An 18,145-nucleotide genomic window follows, 5' to 3' on the forward strand; every position below is an offset into this window, starting at 1 on the left:
TTTTTAAAAAATAATTATTTTTAATTTGAATTTTTTCTAGCACATTAGATATTATTTGGTGGTTTATTTTATTATTGAATTTATGTTAGTTAATTACTAATTTAAACTCATTAGCTTGCAACCTAAAAGGGGTCTATCAAGACTTATTGTGATGGGAACAACCAAGTTCTCACTAAATTTATGTGTGCTTTCTACCTTTCAGTAATTTCCCTGTATTGAGAAATTTTGTTCTGAGACTTTTTATTTTTTCATGTCATTAATTTATTGATTCATAATATCTATCTCTCTTATTTTATTTAAATTACTCAATTTAGATTACTCATTGATTATAATATTGTTAACTCATTTTATTATATTTTAATGTAATTTAATTTTTTGACTAGAATTATCAATATATAATTAATTAAAATATATATATATAATTTTACAATTTAAATTTATAATCCGAGTTTATATTATATATATTATATTTTTCATGATGTATCTGAAAAAAAACATTTTCGAGAATCTTTGTTTCAACACAAGTATTGAGGTGAGTTGTTAGCAAATAGCAGAATATTGAAGGGGAGGGGTTGGATTTGGGATAAAGAACGTCTACCTCCATTTTGTTGCTGAAGACGTGTTGGACTCTAGCTGGCAGTAATTAGGGGACAATATATCTTACTATTATGATCGGAGTTTAGATCCCAACAGATATCTATCCAAATTCTGGTAAGAAACGTATAGCATTTTAGAATGCTTACTCGTCCAAGTCGCTAGCTTGAGCATGCATGCCCTAGAAAAGGATGCTTTTATCTACTCTATGGTCTTGGATGATAAAACTCAAATATCAAAAGGAAAGGTCACACTGCAACTCAAGGACTACAAAGTCATTCGCTTCATTCAAAAGCAATTAACAGTTCCAGTAATTTAGTTTTCCCCTGATCTCATATTTCAAATCTTATACAAAACTGAAAGCTACTAACCCACAATCTGGCATCAAGCCCCTTGTGGCTTACATCAATGGCCTTTTACGTCATGGAATCTGGAACGTCTTGCTAGCTCCAATGTAGAACCAATAATGCCAAGTACGGACCAGAAAATTGATACCAGCAGGGCTTAGATTACTGTTGCCATTAGAGGATCAAACAGACCTGAAGATCTCCTTGTATTTTTCTGGGCTGTCAAACCATGTCCGGGTGTTGATAATCTCCTTTTCCAACCAAAATGGATCTTCTTCCTTGATCTCATTCCACGACTGGAAGAATCTTTTCCACTTGTTCATGGCTCTCTTCAAACGAACACTTTTGCCTTTTCCAAAGAGAAACTTGAGATAATCTTTCCCTAGTCGAGTCAGCTCCTCGCCACTGATAATGTAGACATACTGCAGTAATTGGGCTAAAAAAGTTGAATGCGGTGCAACACAAGTATTTCTAGTAGACAAACTGAAGCGACCACGCTTCAAACCATTTCAGGTGATACATTGTAATATAAAACATGAAAAACTTCGAAGGAATAGAGATTTATCATAGGGCTGTGGCTTGCAAGAGTAAAAGAAAAAACATAGCTGCACACACAAGCCAACAGAGGCAAATACTTTTGGAATTAAAAAAAAAAAATGTCTTCCAATAAAAACAAAAAGAGACTAGGTTGCATTTTCAAGCAGGGGAGATTTTCAGTGATCATTTAGAAACAAAGAATGAAGGTTTTCCGGTTAGAAAAACCTTCATTCCTCGCTGCATTAGAAATAACACTACTGCCAATCACTTTTGTTTTACACAGACACACACAAAAGCAACAAACAGCCGAGAATCAGTAGCTAGTAAATAAATTCTATTAGTTCAGTTTTGGGCTAGTAACTAACTGAAATGATGTTAGTCTATTTCAAGAACCCTTTATGGCAACTCTCTATTCCATAAGAGATAAATATGCTCAAAAACTTGCAAATTGAAACATTGAGTTGAAAAAAAACAGTGCCTTGAGCGACCATATGCACCAAAGCAGAGGAAAAGAAAGATATTATTACCAGAAAGATAAAGCCAATAGTAGCTAATATCACTTGCATGGTTTCATCAATGATTCCAACAAGACCTTCATCCTCAGATTCTCCAGAACCACCCCCACCCCCACCCCCACCCCCACCCCCACCACCACCTGGTGGATTTTTTTCGCTGCCTCCATCATAAAATTCTTGTTTTTCAATCTGCTGGCGTAGCATATCTTCTATTGATTGTCCCTTGAAACTTCCCATAGCTTTTTCAAGTGGATTCCACGCAGGTCCCTACAATTAAGAAGTTCAGTCAAACATATACGGTGTTCCTTAATCATGGCCAAGGCTTACAGAAATGACTCACAAGTACAGTACTCACATAGACATCAAATCCCTCCCTCCCTCTCATACAAAACAATTTTCAAGGCCCAAATACAGCATTCGGTTTATGCCCTTCACTATCGCATAAATTTATAGAACAAACAAACAAACAAGCATATAAATAAGATTCCACTCATGCAAACAGCAGGAAAAGAAGTCACATAGATGACAAGGAAGAAAAGTGAGAAAACAAGAATATTTTGCCCAAGGTTAGCAGAAGAAGCAGACACTTACACATTGGTTCTATGCCCTTCGCTATCACACACACACACACTAAAAAAGGGCACCGTGTAACCATCAATATCCCACAGCATTCAATCAAATTATTATATGGCCAAGAACAACTATGTCAGGGATCCCTTTGGAAAGCATAACACACCTACTACAAAATTAAAATCTCAGAAATATCACTGAAAAAATTATGTCAGCAACCACGCACACCAAACAAAAACTTAAATAAGAGGCCTGGTACCTGGTTGTCTTTTTCGGACTTATCTTTGCCACCAAGCAAGCAAACAGCTGAGCCATTCCGGTACTTCACCACAGGCTCACTTTTTTGGTGCTTCAATAAAGTGGCAAATTGCTGTTGCATCAAACCATTTGGAGGATATTTCAAAGACTTCATAGAAGAACCATTAACACGGGGCAATGGTAAAACACACAACGGTGCATCATTTTGACACCTTGATTGCGAAACTTTTGGAATAAAGAGAGAAGGACGGTGAACATTTGTCTGAATGCAGCTCGCCATCTAGACCAATCTTTCAATCCTCTCTTTGGGGATGCATTAAATCTCCCGAAAAAAAAAACCTAAAATTTCAAACTTGAAGGGTCACTAAAGAATAGCTTAAATTGATAAAATTTCAAAGACTTCATAGAAGAACCAGCACCATCCATCTTCCATTTGTTACAGTCTTTTTTCAAAAAGTACTCAAATTATGATCACATGTACTTGCATTTGGTTGCAGAAAAGTCAGGATATTATAACCACAACAAGTTATGAGCAAGAATCCTGTGAAGACAAACACAATACCTGTGTTGCTGCGGCGTATACAGTTACCCGCATACATTAAGATACAGTTCAGTATTCTTTCTAAGAACCTAAATTTTACCCTGAAAGATTACTAACAAACATATTTTAATTCTATTTCCGCAACAGGAAAAACAAATTTCTTTTCTTTTTTTTTTAAAAAAGAGAGAGACTGGAAAAATGACCTTTCCCAAAAAAAACTTGAAAAATATATCAACAACAAATAATAACAGAAAGTATAAACAATAGAAATTGAGAATCTCCATTTCAATCGATTTTTTGCAACCAAAAAAGATCAATTTAAAGCCGTAGAACTCACCGGTGATTTTGAAAGCCGTAGAACTTTCCGGCGATTTTTGTCACTGTTGTATTTACCTTTGTCTGTTCTTTCTTTCTGAAGATAGAATAGAGGAATTAGAGAGGATAAAAGAAAAACGTACCTATATGGTTTGGGCTCTTTTATTTTGGCGATTAAGGCGGTTTAACTTTAATGGGCCGAATTCTTGGCCCATTAGGACCATTATTTTTCTTACACTCCTATCTATGTTAGTGTTAAAGTCTGTTTGTTTAATGTTTGTGCACGCTTCTTCCAGGCCTCCTCCTTCTCCAGTGCAGACAGCAGAAAGAGAAGGCTTTGTACTTCAAGTTTAGGCATGGATTTGATGGAAATTTACGAAATTGACCGGACAGTGGATTTCATTCACAGCAGAAACTTCACCAGAGTCGCTTTACAGGTAATTAATAATTAATTACATGGCTAAATCCTCTCTTTTTCTCTGCTAATTATATATTATAATTATTTTTAAAAATAGTTTCCAGATGAGTTACTGAAGGATTGTACTACAGTGGTGAGAGTTTTGAGGGAGAAAATTGGGAAACTGAAAGAACAAATTGGGGTTAGTTTGTTTGTAATGGCGGATTCAACGTATGGAAGTTGTTGTGTTGATGAAGTAGGAGCTTCGCGTATCAATGCTGATTGTGTTATTCATTACGGACACACTTGCCTTAGCCCGTGAGTACTACTTTTTATCTTCATTTCTTACATTTTAGCTTGTTTGTTCTTATTTTTTTTTTTTTTATGTTTTTGTGTGTTTGATTTTGGTAGGACATCGACCCTTCCGGCTTTCTTTGTTTTTGGAAAAGCTATGATTGATGTATCAAGTTGTGCTGCAAGTTTATCGAATTATGCCTCAAATAACAGCAAGCCCTTTATGGTATGATATAATGTTGCAATGTACGGATTTTTTAAAGCGATCCACATGGCAATGTGGTACTACTCTATCGTGATTTGAGCAATGTAGTTGTAGTTGAACTTATGATGAGCATGTAGGGTGGTTCATAATTTGCTTGCTTGTCCATCACAGTCTAGAAAATCTTAGTGGCTTCTCTGCAGCTGTTAAGGTCAAAATTGTGATGATCAAGTTGAGTTGGTGCTTAAATTCCTTTTTGCTTGTAAATTTCTCCATCCGCAGTGAAGGAGATTGATTGAGTCTTGTTGGTAGAATCCCTTACTAACTCTACTAGCTGACTAGTGTGTGCCTGTAGCTATATTAGGCATTGATTACCCTTGTGCCTAAAAGAAAAAAAAATCAAACATGGAGTTACTGATTTTCTTGTCTGCTAATAATTTGAGGGTCTTATAATTCTTAAGGTATAAAAGACAACTTTATTTGAGATATACTATCCATGTAACAAAGACTTTTGTTGGTACAACATAATGTTGCTATGTATATTCATGGCAACTATGACATTGGATGATAGGATCTTATGATAAATGCTGTTTTGAAGTTTAAAGAATTGATTGTTCTGGCATAGCTTACTGCCAGCAAGCACAATTGCACAATTACTTATTTTTGGATATAGGTGCTTTTTGGACTGGAATATGCACATGCAATTCCATATATCAGAGAGGAACTGGTAGCAGCAGCATCCACACTATCTGGGTCCAAAACCAAGACTGTATTTCATTTTGCGGAAGTTATGTGTCCATTAATAAATCCTCCCGATTGCCATAAATATTCTGGTGGGCTTCCCAGGTCAGTTGGTGATGGTGAGGTTAGCAATGAACTTGGTGTGGCAGCTTGTTCTAGGCACACCATTGGAGGCTTGAGCTGGGAATTACCTAGCGGACAAAAAATGGAGGACTACTTGCTTTTATGGATTGGTTCGGACAATTCAGCATTTGCAAATGTTGTACTCACATTCAATGGATGCGAAATAGGTAGAAGTTGTTGCTATGTTTGCATTAAATTTGCTGTGAATTGTTTTTTGGATATTCACATGTGTGTGTTTGCTTAATGAATAACTTGCATTTATTGCTTTACCAAAATTCAATTGTCTGCATTCTGATGGTGGTGGAGATATTCGTGTTTGTATTACTGTGCTTCTGTGTGTATGTTTTGTGTTTACAATTCTTCCCCACAACCTAGAAAATTTTCAGTTTCTGGTTGCTTAACTGCCTTTATTTATAAGCCATGTTAGCTCCATTCCTGTTTATCTTCTGATAATATTGATATGGTGTTTTTCCTTTTAAACTCAAGCTATGCTTTTGCATGTATTTTTCTCTTTGAGCTTATTTGCTAGTATGGTTGTGAGAACCTCAAAATATTTTGATTTGATTGCTCTGGCCTGTCGGTTGATATCCTAAGTCCTTAAAATTATTTGCTTAATTGCTCAGAATGTGAAACATTTTCAGTTAAGCATCTGCATATTTGGTTACTATCCAATATTAAAATATGCCAGCTGTATTTCTTTTCTTTTATCTTCTTAAACAAATGCTGAATTTGATTTGGTGGCGGTGGTTTTAGTCAGATATGATGCCAATGGAAATTTCTTGGGAACAGATTTATCTCAACAGAGAAGGATTCTGAAGCGTAGGTATTATTTATGAGATAAAAGTTTTGTTCTCCCTTTGTCTTCTTCTCTGAATTTTTTCCTCCTAATTTTCTGTATTCATGTCATGTAGCTCTGTTGCTTGATTCATTGTGTTAGTGATATTACATGCAGATATTACCTAGTGGAGAAGGCAAAAGATGCTAACATTGTTGGGATTTTGGTGGGAACTCTCGGAGTAGGTATGTCATTTCTGGTGATTTTATCTAATTTTGTATTTATAGTTACATCTGTGGTTTTGCATTCCTGGGGGGTCATCTTTCCAGCATTTCATTATTTTACCATTTAACTTTCACTTTTATACCAGTCTGGAACTCTGGCTCCTGTGCAGTTCTGAAATGCACTCCCATTTATTCCGGAATCCTGAGCATGTTCATGTTCTGCACTCTTCTTTCAAGACGTTTCTTTTACCTGCTGAGAACTGGATTCTTAATTTTATCCCCATTTATGTCTCTGTGTGCATATGTGCAACGTATATATGTATATAAACATACGCCACGCTTAGATGTGCATGTAGTCAAACTCCGGTGATCTGCACTTTTTTCACTATTCTAGTTCTTATCTATTGGTCTTTGTTTGACATTAGTTCCTAGAGTTTGTCTTAGAATAATAAACACCCATTGATGGGAAATCTTACCAGAATCTGGAAATTATTCCTGGGTTTGACTTTGAATGACTATGGGATATCCTGCTTGTATATGGTTATTCCTTTGAGTTCATTCTACAAATTGTTTTGAAGTTCAATTCTAATATTCCTAGGAGAATGAACATCTAATAACTAATAAGATCTGTTCATTTTAGCTTTGCTTTAAGACAACAAGACCATTTTTTACATGATATCTGGAATACTACATAGTTTCTTCTTCTTCCTTCTTTGGGACTAATACATGCTGTATGCTTATAGATAATGTATTTCTAGTGTTCTATTCTTAATGTAGTATAGACAATCAGTTGTCCAATGTGCTTCCATTTGGTGCAGCTGGTTACCTCAATATGATCCATCAGATGAAAGACCTGATCACTGGTGCAGGGAAAAAGGTCTATACTCTTGTCATGGGAAGGCCAAATCCTGCAAAGCTTGCCAACTTCCCTGAAGTAAACCCAATTATCTGACTCAGAAGATTGTCTACTTTTAGTTATGGATGTTAGAATTTTGAGTTTCATAATGACAATATTCTGTTTGTGGCAGTGTGATGTTTTTATCTATGTCTCCTGTGCCCAAACTGCTCTATTGGATAGCAAAGACTTCTATGCTCCAGTTATTACTCCATTTGAGGCCATGCTAGCTTTCAACAGGTTTGAATTTGTTACACCTGCAAGCTAAAAATTGACTTCCTAGTAAAATGCTTAATCCAACTTCTATTTTGTAAATCTCATCGATCTCCTCTTTTCCTTTTGTTCTGTTCCGCCTCATTATTAATAGGTTAAGTTATGTGGTTCCAATTTTTTTTCCTCCTTCAAAACCCAAGAGATAATCTAATAGCAGGTGCTTCTGCCATCTAGTTAGAAGAGTAGGCTAAGCAGGTTATCCATCATACTTACTAAAGCAGTGGCAATAGGTCCAGCAGTTTATTAATCCTCTTCACTGGAAAAAACCTCTATCTCTTCCATTTTATTCTCTCCCCTTAAAAACAGAGCGATGCCACATCAGAGCAACATATAGACCGTGATTTGACTTTTGAGTTGGCATTGTAAGGTGGATGGAGGGGATTTGGAGAGATTAATTGCATTCCAAAATTTATGTTTACATATAGAATTCATCATCCCAGGAATTCTGGGTATTCATTCATTTCCAAATCCTCATTTATCAGAATTGCATTTCGCAGAGGAAGTGAATGGACAGGAGCATATGTGATGGAATTCAGGGATTTGATTACTTCATCTCCAGTGGAAGTGAAGAGTTATTCTGAAGAAGCACGGTTTTCTTTTGTGCAAGGCAGATATGTTGAAGATTTTGATTTGCAAGGTAGTCTTACCTGCTTCCAGTTCTCTGTTGCATGTGGATTTATTGGAGTTGTACCTTTGAATGATAAAACTTGGAAATAATGCATGATTGTCTAAGCTGTTGTTGTTTACTTCTGTTAATGATAGAAAAGGGACTAGGCCATGAGGATAATACCATAATTCTATCCTCGTTTTCTACAGTGTCATGGATGAAAAGCATGTTGGAATTTATTACTCTTCATTGTTTCAGCATTAGTTTTTTTTTTTCTTGATGAAATAGTAAATGTTTATTATTATTAATGGTGGTATAGTGATGGAAAGCAAAGTGAAAAATGCACTAGATGAATTGGTGATTCATCATCTATTATTTTCTCATATTTGTGAGTCTTGGGTTCTCTTTTATCAAATTATGGACCATGATTTGCTTTGAGATGTTGAACTTATTGTAACCTTACCTAAACTTTCTTGAGAATTCCATTGATGCATTCATTCCACATCTTACATGCTGTAGTGATTTAACAAAATATTTGAATTGTTGCACAAACAGAGAAAAAAGAAGAAGAAAATGAAGGAGTTCTAGCTTTGGCAAATGCAACAGAGAAGGCTCTAAAATTGCAGGACAGAAGTTCTAATTCTCTCACCAAGGGCACAGTGCGATCCGGGGCAGATTATTTTGCAACTCGATCTTATCATGGTCTTGACATGCACGGTGATGATTCTATGCTGGAGCCATATCTAATTGGCAGAACTGGAAAGGCATCAGGTTACCAACATGAGAAAGGCGAGTAGGATAGTTTTGGTTATTTTACTGAAATTGTGAGACATAGCAAGAGGAAGTGAAAGGTTCACCCTGGAAGCGAGCTCCTAGAATTTCTGGGGGGTGAGCCTGGCTGGGAGAAAATTGAGGTCCATGTTTTGCTTCTTGACAAGTGATGCCTGATCAAAATTTTGTAGTGGTCCATTTTGTTGTTGAGTTTACCTGCATGGAAACAAGGATATAATATTTGTGTTTGCTTTCTTAGCATTTGGTTTTGTAATCCCAGGAAGTGATAATCAACAACAGCAACAAAGATAGAATTGGCTATTGCATTTTGCTATTAATGCGAGAATGTGATTTCATTTTGCTTTCCTGCATTCAGATTTCATTTTGATTTCATTATTAAAGTATGTACGAGTCAAGTTTAGTTATGAAATACCTGATGGGTTGACTCGGTGATTTGATGACTCGGAGCTTGGCTTCACAGTGTTGTTTGTTGTACATGAAATCATTAAAGAAATCCACAAGTCCCTCCGTCATGAATAAAACTAGTGACCAGGGCCTCTGACGCTGGGTCCTGATGCAAGCCAACAACCCATGTTGTTTTCTGCCATCTCATAAACTGGAGAGAATGTCTAATGATTTGCTCTTGCAAATTCCTCCGGCAACACCCTTGTTGCCTGCACACTAAACAGATGCTAGCTTAAAATAGAAACTAAGATGACATATATGATTAAGAGATGGCTCCTTTTTTCAAAATTAAGAAAGTTGTCTTTTGTATATGTGAGTTTCCCATTTTTAGATCATTTAAGTTTTTATTTTTTATTTCAGTCACTGAACTTTGCATTTCTTTCAATTTCATTCCTATAAATTACATTTGCACGGTTTCACGTGTTGGGATCGGTTTTTATCTGCATGCTCTTGCATATCGAATGTGTCATGGAATATTCCTACCTGTTTCGGAAGCCTGCCTGCTCGCACCTAGTCAAGCCTATGACCCATATAAGAAGTGCAATAGAATAAGTAAAGAATTCTCGGTTTAGGGCACAGCCAAAATCATCCGTTGCATTACTGTTGTCTCCACCTGCGAAGAGGCAGCCTTCATCGCTCGTGCTGGCAGTGACAAGTGAACAATTGGCTCGATGGTCACACTTCACACTTCACACTTCACACTGTGGCAAAGGTGGCATCTGAAGCCCCATCAAAAAACGCCATCTTTAAATGGTCAAATCTGCTACCAGTAATCATTTTAAATGCAAGTCAATTTGCTGTCACGCACACATGCAATATAGATTATAATTGCAACGTGACAATGATGTGTAACATCAAGCCAATTCAACAAAACTTGTTCTATTTTAATTCGGCTCAACTATACAACGATCATCTATTTGGCCTTTACAGAGTATTTTGCTCACAAAGCAAAGACCTAATCCAATACTATACTCGCAAGTACGAATTGAGTGTTCGCACATGAAAGTATTAAATGCTTCAAAAGTTATTTCTCTTTTGCCTCAACTCATTGAGCTCCATCTCGATGTCAGGATCTCGGAATGGATTGTTTGAGTTGGTGACAACTGTTCTTCCGGGTGGAAGTTCTCCTTTCTGTTTCAGAGGATCAAAGAAATAAGAGTTGTCAAAGAAAAAGGAAATGGAAGTCACACAAATTTTACAACAAGAAAAGTCACAATGGAAGCTTTAAGCCAATCAACAATCTTTTCTTCTTATGCTCACAGTACTACCTCTGTCTTGTATACAGAAATTATTTCCATCCAAAATCATGTAGATTTCATAATTTCTCGTCCTGGTTCCATGGTCACCATCCATGATTCGAATACCAGAATAAGATTTTTTACAAGTAATCAAACAGACTATGACAGTAATTATTTAGCCCTTGTTGAGTTGAGCTATATATGACAAGAAAATCACAGGGCACCTTTTTTCTCATATACTAGCAAGTTGTGTAAGGCAAACCTTTGAGCTACCAGCAAGTTCCTTCTTCAGATTCTCAAGGTCGTCATCAACTGATGAGCCTTCAAGCAATGCAAACTGCATATACAACAAACATAAAAGAATGGTAAGGATCACAAAGAAATCTCCTTTTTGGAAAGAAACCATCAATTGTAAAGTTAAAAAGTGCTATTTGATATGGTAATAAGATTGGGATGATCAGCAGTTGGTTTTAAGTAGGAATTGGTGTAAAAATCATGCAGAAATATATAGTTCAATGGAAAGTTTCAGAAGTATGTTGTCATAGTAAAGGCAAAAAGTTAAAACTCCTTTACTTTTCAAATACCCTAATACGGAACTTATCTGTGTTATTCCCAACAGCCCACATTAATAGCTACCCTTTAATTATACATCATTCATCGTATTTATGTACTGAATGAGAATTTCTTCTTCAAGACCCATTTGAAGGACTACACTTGAAGTCAGATCCATCACGCATTTCAGCTTTCAGGGGTAAAACGTCTATGCCAAATTCTATTCCAACGGATATTCAGCCCATCAAGGGCCAAAGAAGTCATGTTCATGGGAAAGGGACTCAAGAACCTCCCCTTGGGTTAGAATCAGCCCTTTCCTTACCATATTAGCAGTTTAACATCAGTTAATAAATAGGAGAGGAGAAAGAGTGAGCCATTGCTGCAGAAAGGAATTGGAACTAGAAAACCAAAAAGAAGAGAAGGCTAGCCAACCCAGCTTCTCAATCATGTTAATCACAATTGAATTCATTTCTATATAACTAATGTTAGCTCTGAAATATGAATAGAGAAAATGAATTTGAAGTTAATTAAATTTGCTAAATTTACAGACTTTTAAATAGGGCCTAACTGCAAGCTTGTGTGGTTTGGCATGGTTGAAATCAATCTCACAATTGTACAAATGTGTGCATGTATGCATGTGCTGGTGATGCAGGACAAAAGAGATTTGAAGATGAACAGTAGTTTTTTTTAAAGCTATAAGCAAAAAGATTAAAGGATTTTTTTTTCTTTCAAGTCTAGATCAACTGTTGATGATGATTCTACATAGTTTTTAGGGTTTAGGAACTGTGTTGAATTTTGAAGATTTTCACAAGTCCTAAAAGATCGATTAACTGTAAGAATAATTAAAAGCCTATGCAGTGATACCAAAGTTACCGCGAGACAAGAGAGATTTGCAGATGAAGTAAAAAGCTAAGAAGAGAGAAAAGAAGAAGCTAAGAAGAAAAAACCAAAGAATAAGAAGCAAAAGCTGAAGAGAAAGAATGGGGGTTGGAAAAGTCCACAACTTTGCAAATTTTATTCAATTCATCAACAATTGTCTAACATTTAGAAAAGAAGGATATAAATGTTTAAACCCTAACTAGAAACAAGCAATTGGGCTTATAGCCCACTAAATAAAATATCTAATAATAATTAAATCAAGCTTAATAAATAAAGCCTAATTAATAAACCTTACCTAAAAGTTCAAATAAATAAAACCAAAACATAAACTAAAGCCCAATCTTTCAACGGTTTGGGCTACCCTCCATTGTCTATGATCATACGAGTACGTAAACAATATCTCGAGTCCAGTGTCCCCACCAGATAGTTTTAGACAATCAGTTATGGAAGTCAGGACATGCCTATATGTCTTCGTGTTTAGCATATTTTTATTAACAATTCAAAATTAATAAATACATAAATAAAAAGTTGCCAACTCATTGCACAAGAAGAATGTAAAGGTCAACAAAGCAAACATGGATGCTTCCAACAATTTAAAAAGGGAGCATTGGACAGAGAACAGTTTAGCTAAGGAACATTCTTAAAAATTATAGAAGGCGAAAGTATAAAAAATAGTTGAAGGAGAAAAATAAATACCTTTCCATCAAGCTCGTTTGTAGTTAACTGGCCAAGAGCTTCTGCTTCTGATTCCATTGCCAATACTATCAAAAAGGGAGAGGGGGCGGGGGAGCATGCAGAAAAAAGATCTTAGATACAATTAGGTGTCAACAGTATTCCACACTATGCAATAATCCAGGACAATCAACAAGGGATCCAGATGCCTTGCCGCAAGCATGATTTTTAGTGACCAATAATCACATTTGATCAAGGATAAACATAAACAGCATCCAACTGAAGGTACAATGGATTATTCAATGAAGGAACTGGTGAATAACATGGTGCTCTTAATATCCAAATTGATAGCTCAGGGGAGAAAAAACATTTTCAAAAGGGGGAGACTGCAACTTTCAGATGATGTGGGAGAAACACAGCTGAAATTTTTTGGTCAGCCATGTTAGTGGAGGATACAGAGAAGTGATACAGTGGATGCTAAATACACTGCATGAATATGTAACAGAAAGGATTCGAATTGACATCAACAATAGACATCGTTATATGAGCATCAATAGACTGGAAAGCAATGGAAAAGTTAAACACACACCCTAGGTAACTATCCAGGTCACAGTTACGAAGAATCAATTTGGAGACATAATCATTGAAACAAAATGAGAGAAAAGAATGATTGTAGCTTGATTGAGTTTTTGGTAGACTGACATGGAAATAAAGGAAAACAGTTGTGTGCATACAGTGTGATGTCTACATGTAGGTGTATTCTAGAACCACTGATATATCCCACGTCATAATGTTCTGTTTCCAGAGTATATTATCTGAAACTGTCAAAATCTTCATAGAAGATAGGAGAGAACGGCAGGAAATGCATACCAAACAGAATTTCAATGAAGAGATTAGTTCCAAACACCTCACCTTTCTCTTCCATTTTTTCAAAAGCTGAAAGTGCATTACTTGTATTAACATTTCCCAACATTTCATTCACTTTGGTTGCAGTCCTACAGGAACACAGAAGTGCACAGCAAAACAAGCATTAGAAAGGTAACACAAAGAAATAAAGCTACTAAGAGAGGGGAACTAAGGGTAGAGACAACTTTGCAGACTGAGCACGTGCTTTCAGGGTATCTTTCTTTGATTTTGCCTCCTGTATCTTGCTCTCCAAAAGCTACACATAAAATCGATTTCATTAAAAGCAACTACCACAAAGTCATTAATATATCACTATAGCTATTGAAAAGATGAAAACCAAAAATTAGAAAGGAAAAGCAGCACGAAATATGGCCAAGTAAATTTGAAAATCTTTACCAAAAGGATTCTAAAAAATGTCACTTGTCAGCTTCCCACACCAAACAAAATCCTAAAACAGGAGAATCTCAAGCATCTTTTAAAGTTTATCTTTGGTTTATTGTTACAAGAAAGGAAGGGAAGGCAAATTGCCTCCATATCTCTCCAACTTATTTCCATTTAAGAACTCAAATTATTACTATGCAACTGATCACAAACAATAAGTTAATACCTTATTTCTATCCATGCCTCTTCTTGAATTCAACCCAAAACTAAGTAGGAATTCGACATTTATTGAACGTGTTCATTCTGTTCCTGGCAGGAAATATATTTTCTACCATATCTCATAAATGTTTATGTACCATACTTCAAATAAATTCATGAGTACAGGATGAACCATTACCTAAGAATGTTCAGTTAATGACAGGCCAAACCAATGACAATAGACAAGCTATTTTCACAAGAAGCGCGATGTAGGAATCATAAGAATATGCATACCCGAGTATTAGAGATGAGATTTTCAACAACACTTCTCTGTTGATCAAGTTGTGCTTTGAAAGAATTAGCATTATCCTGCAAAAATGAAAGCAGAACAATTAACTTTCCCAAGGATTCCTTTGTAAATTTGACAACACTTCCACATTCAGCTTGCAACATCTGAACAACTCTTTGTTTACAGTCACACCTGAATTCTCAACAACAAATAACAGCAACTTCCACATTTGTTATTTTAGAAGTAAGTTCAGTAAACATGAGGGAATTAAGTTTTTTGTTTTGAAGGTGATAAAGAATGTACTTGATAAGAGGGCATTAAGTGAGGAACAACCCTATAAAATATTTGCTCTTCTAGATTAAGCATTATTTATCAGAAGCTGCTGTGAACACAGAGCTGCCAATCAAAGTAACAACATTCATAAAAAATCATCTATCCTAGGTTCTTTACAGACTGGGGATACTCAAAGTAGAAAATTATGAATTGATAACAAATTAAGAAAATGGAAGATATTAGTTACTGATGTGTTCTCATCATCTAGATTGAATTACTCTTTGCTAGCACAATATATTAAAGCAGTAATAAAATAAACAAAATTACACGATCATAAAGTATGAAAACATATGATGGAACTAGCAGAGAGGTTACATCTAAATTAACCCACAAATTCTTATGGACTGTTAATTCAAGAAAAAAGATTTTTCCTTTTCTCGCTCTCTTTCTCCATCTCTTTCCGACTGCAGTGCAACAAGGCTTGAATGCCGATGCAGTAGCATTTAGCATTGTTAACCTTGTTTGATACCAGTAGACCTTTAGTCCAAGTATCGTTATTGCTTTGTAATGCAGAGGTACATGGTGCAAAACAGAAGCTAGAAATGGACAAATTCAAACCCCACATAGTCTCTTTCAGGAACATGGAACTTACAGCATAGGTTTTACGCCTCTTAAGAGCTTCACGTGCAAGGTCTTCCTCTCCCTTTTGAAGAGCAAGTTGTGCCTTACGGTACCTACACAGTGCAAAATAATGCTTCATTTATACCATAAGAATGCAGTCAAAATAACAAATCTAATTCAGTTTTCCCTTGTTTGTAATAGTAACTCCAACCATGGTTACCATTCTTCAGAAGCTTGTTGTGCAGCATTATATTTATTTTCCAAACGCTTTTGAGAAGCCAAAACCTAGAGAAAATATAAAAGAAGAACATCATAAAGGAAAAGGAGGAAGAATAAAGAAATTCCACACAGGCAGGATATTGAGAAGCCTGGACATTTTATATTCATTAATGATACTGCCATTTCGGTGTTAAATACTTAACATATTATACCTTCATATATGGAGGAAGAAGAAGAGAAAAGATGAAGAGAAGAAGGAAGAGAGAACCAATAGTAACTAAAGAAGGAAACAAGTAACTAAAGAAGGAAACAAATGCAAGATCAATTACTTGTGCTGTGGCCTGACGCATCTTTGTTAGGTCATCATTCATTTCAAGTACTGTCTGCTCTAGAATTTTCTCAGGATCTTCAAAGGAACTTACAATTGCATTTGCATATGACTGTGACAGAAGAAAGCTAAACCATGTTGGTTAATGTAGAAAAAGTAACAATTGTTAGCAATGTTAGTCATTAACGAACACCACAGTATCAGTCCATAAATGCAGGTAAACAATCCAGGATCTCACCTTCACAACTCTAGCAAACCGATCAAAAAGGTTCATACGAGTTCCAAGAGCACCTCCACCATGTCCATAACAATGGGACCGAGTGGATAGACCGGTTCTAATCCTAGTAATTTTTAGAGCTTCAACTGCAAGCAAAATTAAATTCAGCAAATATATGTGTTTAAACGCACAAGTGCAGTGCCAACTGCAGAAATGCGTATTCTGAATCAGATTGCTGGCATTCATATAGAGATAATCTGTTATGCTTGTGACAATACCATTATTAAACTTGTTAAAGATCTACATCAAATTACTCAAATTCAGAATACCAAAAGCTCACAAACAACATTCAGCCCAAAACCGAACAAAACAATCAAGAACATCTATACAGCCAACCCCATCAACTCTTGTGACTTGTAACACTCTGTTGAATTCATTGGTCCTCAAACAATCAGCCCCTACCAAACTCCACCTCACAATCACAACACACCACCGTAGATATTACAAATTTATCCAAAAGGGTCTCCTTATTTATCACTCCTAAAAGAAACCAACTATAGAAACATACAATTGGGCTCCACACAATTACTACTCTAAAGCTAACAATTGCCTATCCTTGTATAATTTTTTGAATAAGAAAATCCACACAAGACAAAGAATCCAAAAATCCTTCACTCATATCGCTAAAAAAGGCCATTACATTAAAAAAACAGCGAATTATAGCATCTGGGTCTCCTCTCAATTCACATTCAACACTATAAAGCACCAAACTTCGATGGAAAAAAGGACCTAAATATCCAAAAAAGGATCAAATTTAGGGACCAAAATTAAAAAAAAAAAAACAGATACCTATAAACACATACACAACAACAAATAAAGCACGTACCTCCACCATTGAAAAACGATGTCTTGAGATTCCTCCTCTTCACCAGACTCAAAATAGTATTATTGTTGCTGTTGCTGTTGTTGTTGGAGCTTGAAGAAGTAGAAGGAGGGTGTGGCAATGGCAGGGTTAATCCTGAAATTAACTGTGATTTTATGGCCATTTTTAAGCGAGTTTCAATTTTGCTGCTTTGGTAATCATAAATCTTTGGCTCTCTGGATAGAAGAGGAAGAGACCAGGATCACTCGATAACAATTTTGTCAATTTCGGTTTTTTATTACGTCTGAGCCGGACCCTAATATCGCAAGGTGAACCGGGTTCGATTTTATTATTGCTGTTGTTGTTAATTAAATTAATTGATTATTAAATTATTATTAAAAAGAAGCTAAAACTCATCGTCTTTTATCTTTACGCATAGAAACAATCTATTTGTATTGTAGTATTGCTCATAGTTTTTTTTTTATTCTTCGATTTTTTTATTACTCAAGTTTCTTTTTTAATTTAGTCCTTTATATTAAAGTTAATATATTTTAGATGATTTATTTTAGTTAGCTTGATATGAGGTTCTCAAAAAAAAAAAATTCCAACATTAGATTTGTACTTGATTTGTTAGAATAAAATTTAATTTTATTGATTCAAGATTATTAAAATTTTAGAGACTAAATTAGAAATTGAAACAAATATTCAGCTTATTTTTTACCAAATCATGGACTAAATTAAATAAAAAGATGATGTTTTCTAGCTCGTGTAACACACGCACCATCATGTGAGGAAGTCTACCATATTATAGCGACACGTGTGACTTCCTCCAAGCTCCTAAGATGGTCTTCCTTAATGCCTTTGGAATAGTTTAGGTCGGGGCTTCCTTTTCTAGTAGTGTGTGATGATGGTCATCATAGCTCTAGCGATTCATTCTTTTTGTTCTGTTCTCTTATCTCTCTTTTCTCTCTTTTCTTCTTGATTTCTACATCTTACTCTCTCCAAAATAACAAATAAGGTTATCAATTGTTTTTATATCAAATTTAATTATTATTATTTTAATTAT

General features: G+C 35.5%; 3 protein-coding genes across 6 annotated transcripts; 1 reads left to right on the plus strand and 2 right to left on the minus strand.

Annotated features, from left to right (window-relative positions):
• Positions 1–827: 827 nt before the first annotated feature.
• On the minus strand, positions 828–3,829 carry LOC133688278 (uncharacterized). The gene is made up of 4 exons (XM_062107706.1): positions 3,700–3,829; positions 2,823–3,160; positions 2,006–2,260; positions 828–1,363 (listed from the first exon to the last, which is right to left on the minus strand). Exons 2-4 carry the CDS (start codon positions 3,099–3,101, stop codon positions 1,124–1,126), a joined length of 774 nt encoding a protein of 257 aa, XP_061963690.1. The 5' UTR covers positions 3,102–3,160; positions 3,700–3,829; the 3' UTR covers positions 828–1,123.
• A 97-nt stretch (positions 3,830–3,926) lies between these two features.
• LOC133688275 (uncharacterized) lies at positions 3,927–9,339 on the plus strand. 4 transcript variants are annotated; one of them, XM_062107704.1, is made up of 10 exons: positions 3,927–4,114; positions 4,193–4,392; positions 4,486–4,594; positions 5,244–5,601; positions 6,188–6,257; positions 6,387–6,454; positions 7,252–7,367; positions 7,462–7,568; positions 8,084–8,241; positions 8,766–8,932. In XM_062107704.1, exons 1-10 carry the CDS (start codon positions 4,034–4,036, stop codon positions 8,783–8,785), a joined length of 1,287 nt encoding a protein of 428 aa, XP_061963688.1. In that variant the 5' UTR covers positions 3,927–4,033; the 3' UTR covers positions 8,786–8,932. The 4 variants fall into 4 exon arrangements, with proteins under 4 accessions (XP_061963688.1, XP_061963685.1, XP_061963686.1 ...); XM_062107701.1 differs by having other exon boundaries at positions 3,928–4,114; positions 8,084–8,238; positions 8,764–9,339; XM_062107702.1 differs by having other exon boundaries at positions 3,929–4,114; positions 8,099–8,238; positions 8,764–9,339.
• An 898-nt stretch (positions 9,340–10,237) lies between these two features.
• Positions 10,238–17,364, minus strand: LOC133688277 (membrane-associated 30 kDa protein, chloroplastic-like). The gene is made up of 11 exons (XM_062107705.1): positions 17,104–17,364; positions 16,239–16,363; positions 16,002–16,112; positions 15,674–15,738; positions 15,485–15,566; positions 14,565–14,639; positions 13,877–13,947; positions 13,698–13,780; positions 12,810–12,874; positions 10,945–11,019; positions 10,238–10,575 (listed from the first exon to the last, which is right to left on the minus strand). The coding sequence occupies exons 1-11, from the start codon at positions 17,261–17,263 to the stop codon at positions 10,462–10,464; spliced, it is 1,026 nt and encodes a 341-aa protein (XP_061963689.1). The 5' UTR covers positions 17,264–17,364; the 3' UTR covers positions 10,238–10,461.
• Positions 17,365–18,145: the final 781 nt, after the last annotated feature.

The sequence above is a fragment of the Populus nigra genome, chromosome 3 (genome assembly GCF_951802175.1).
Source record: "Populus nigra chromosome 3, ddPopNigr1.1, whole genome shotgun sequence".
NCBI lineage: Eukaryota > Viridiplantae > Streptophyta > Magnoliopsida > Malpighiales > Salicaceae > Populus > Populus nigra.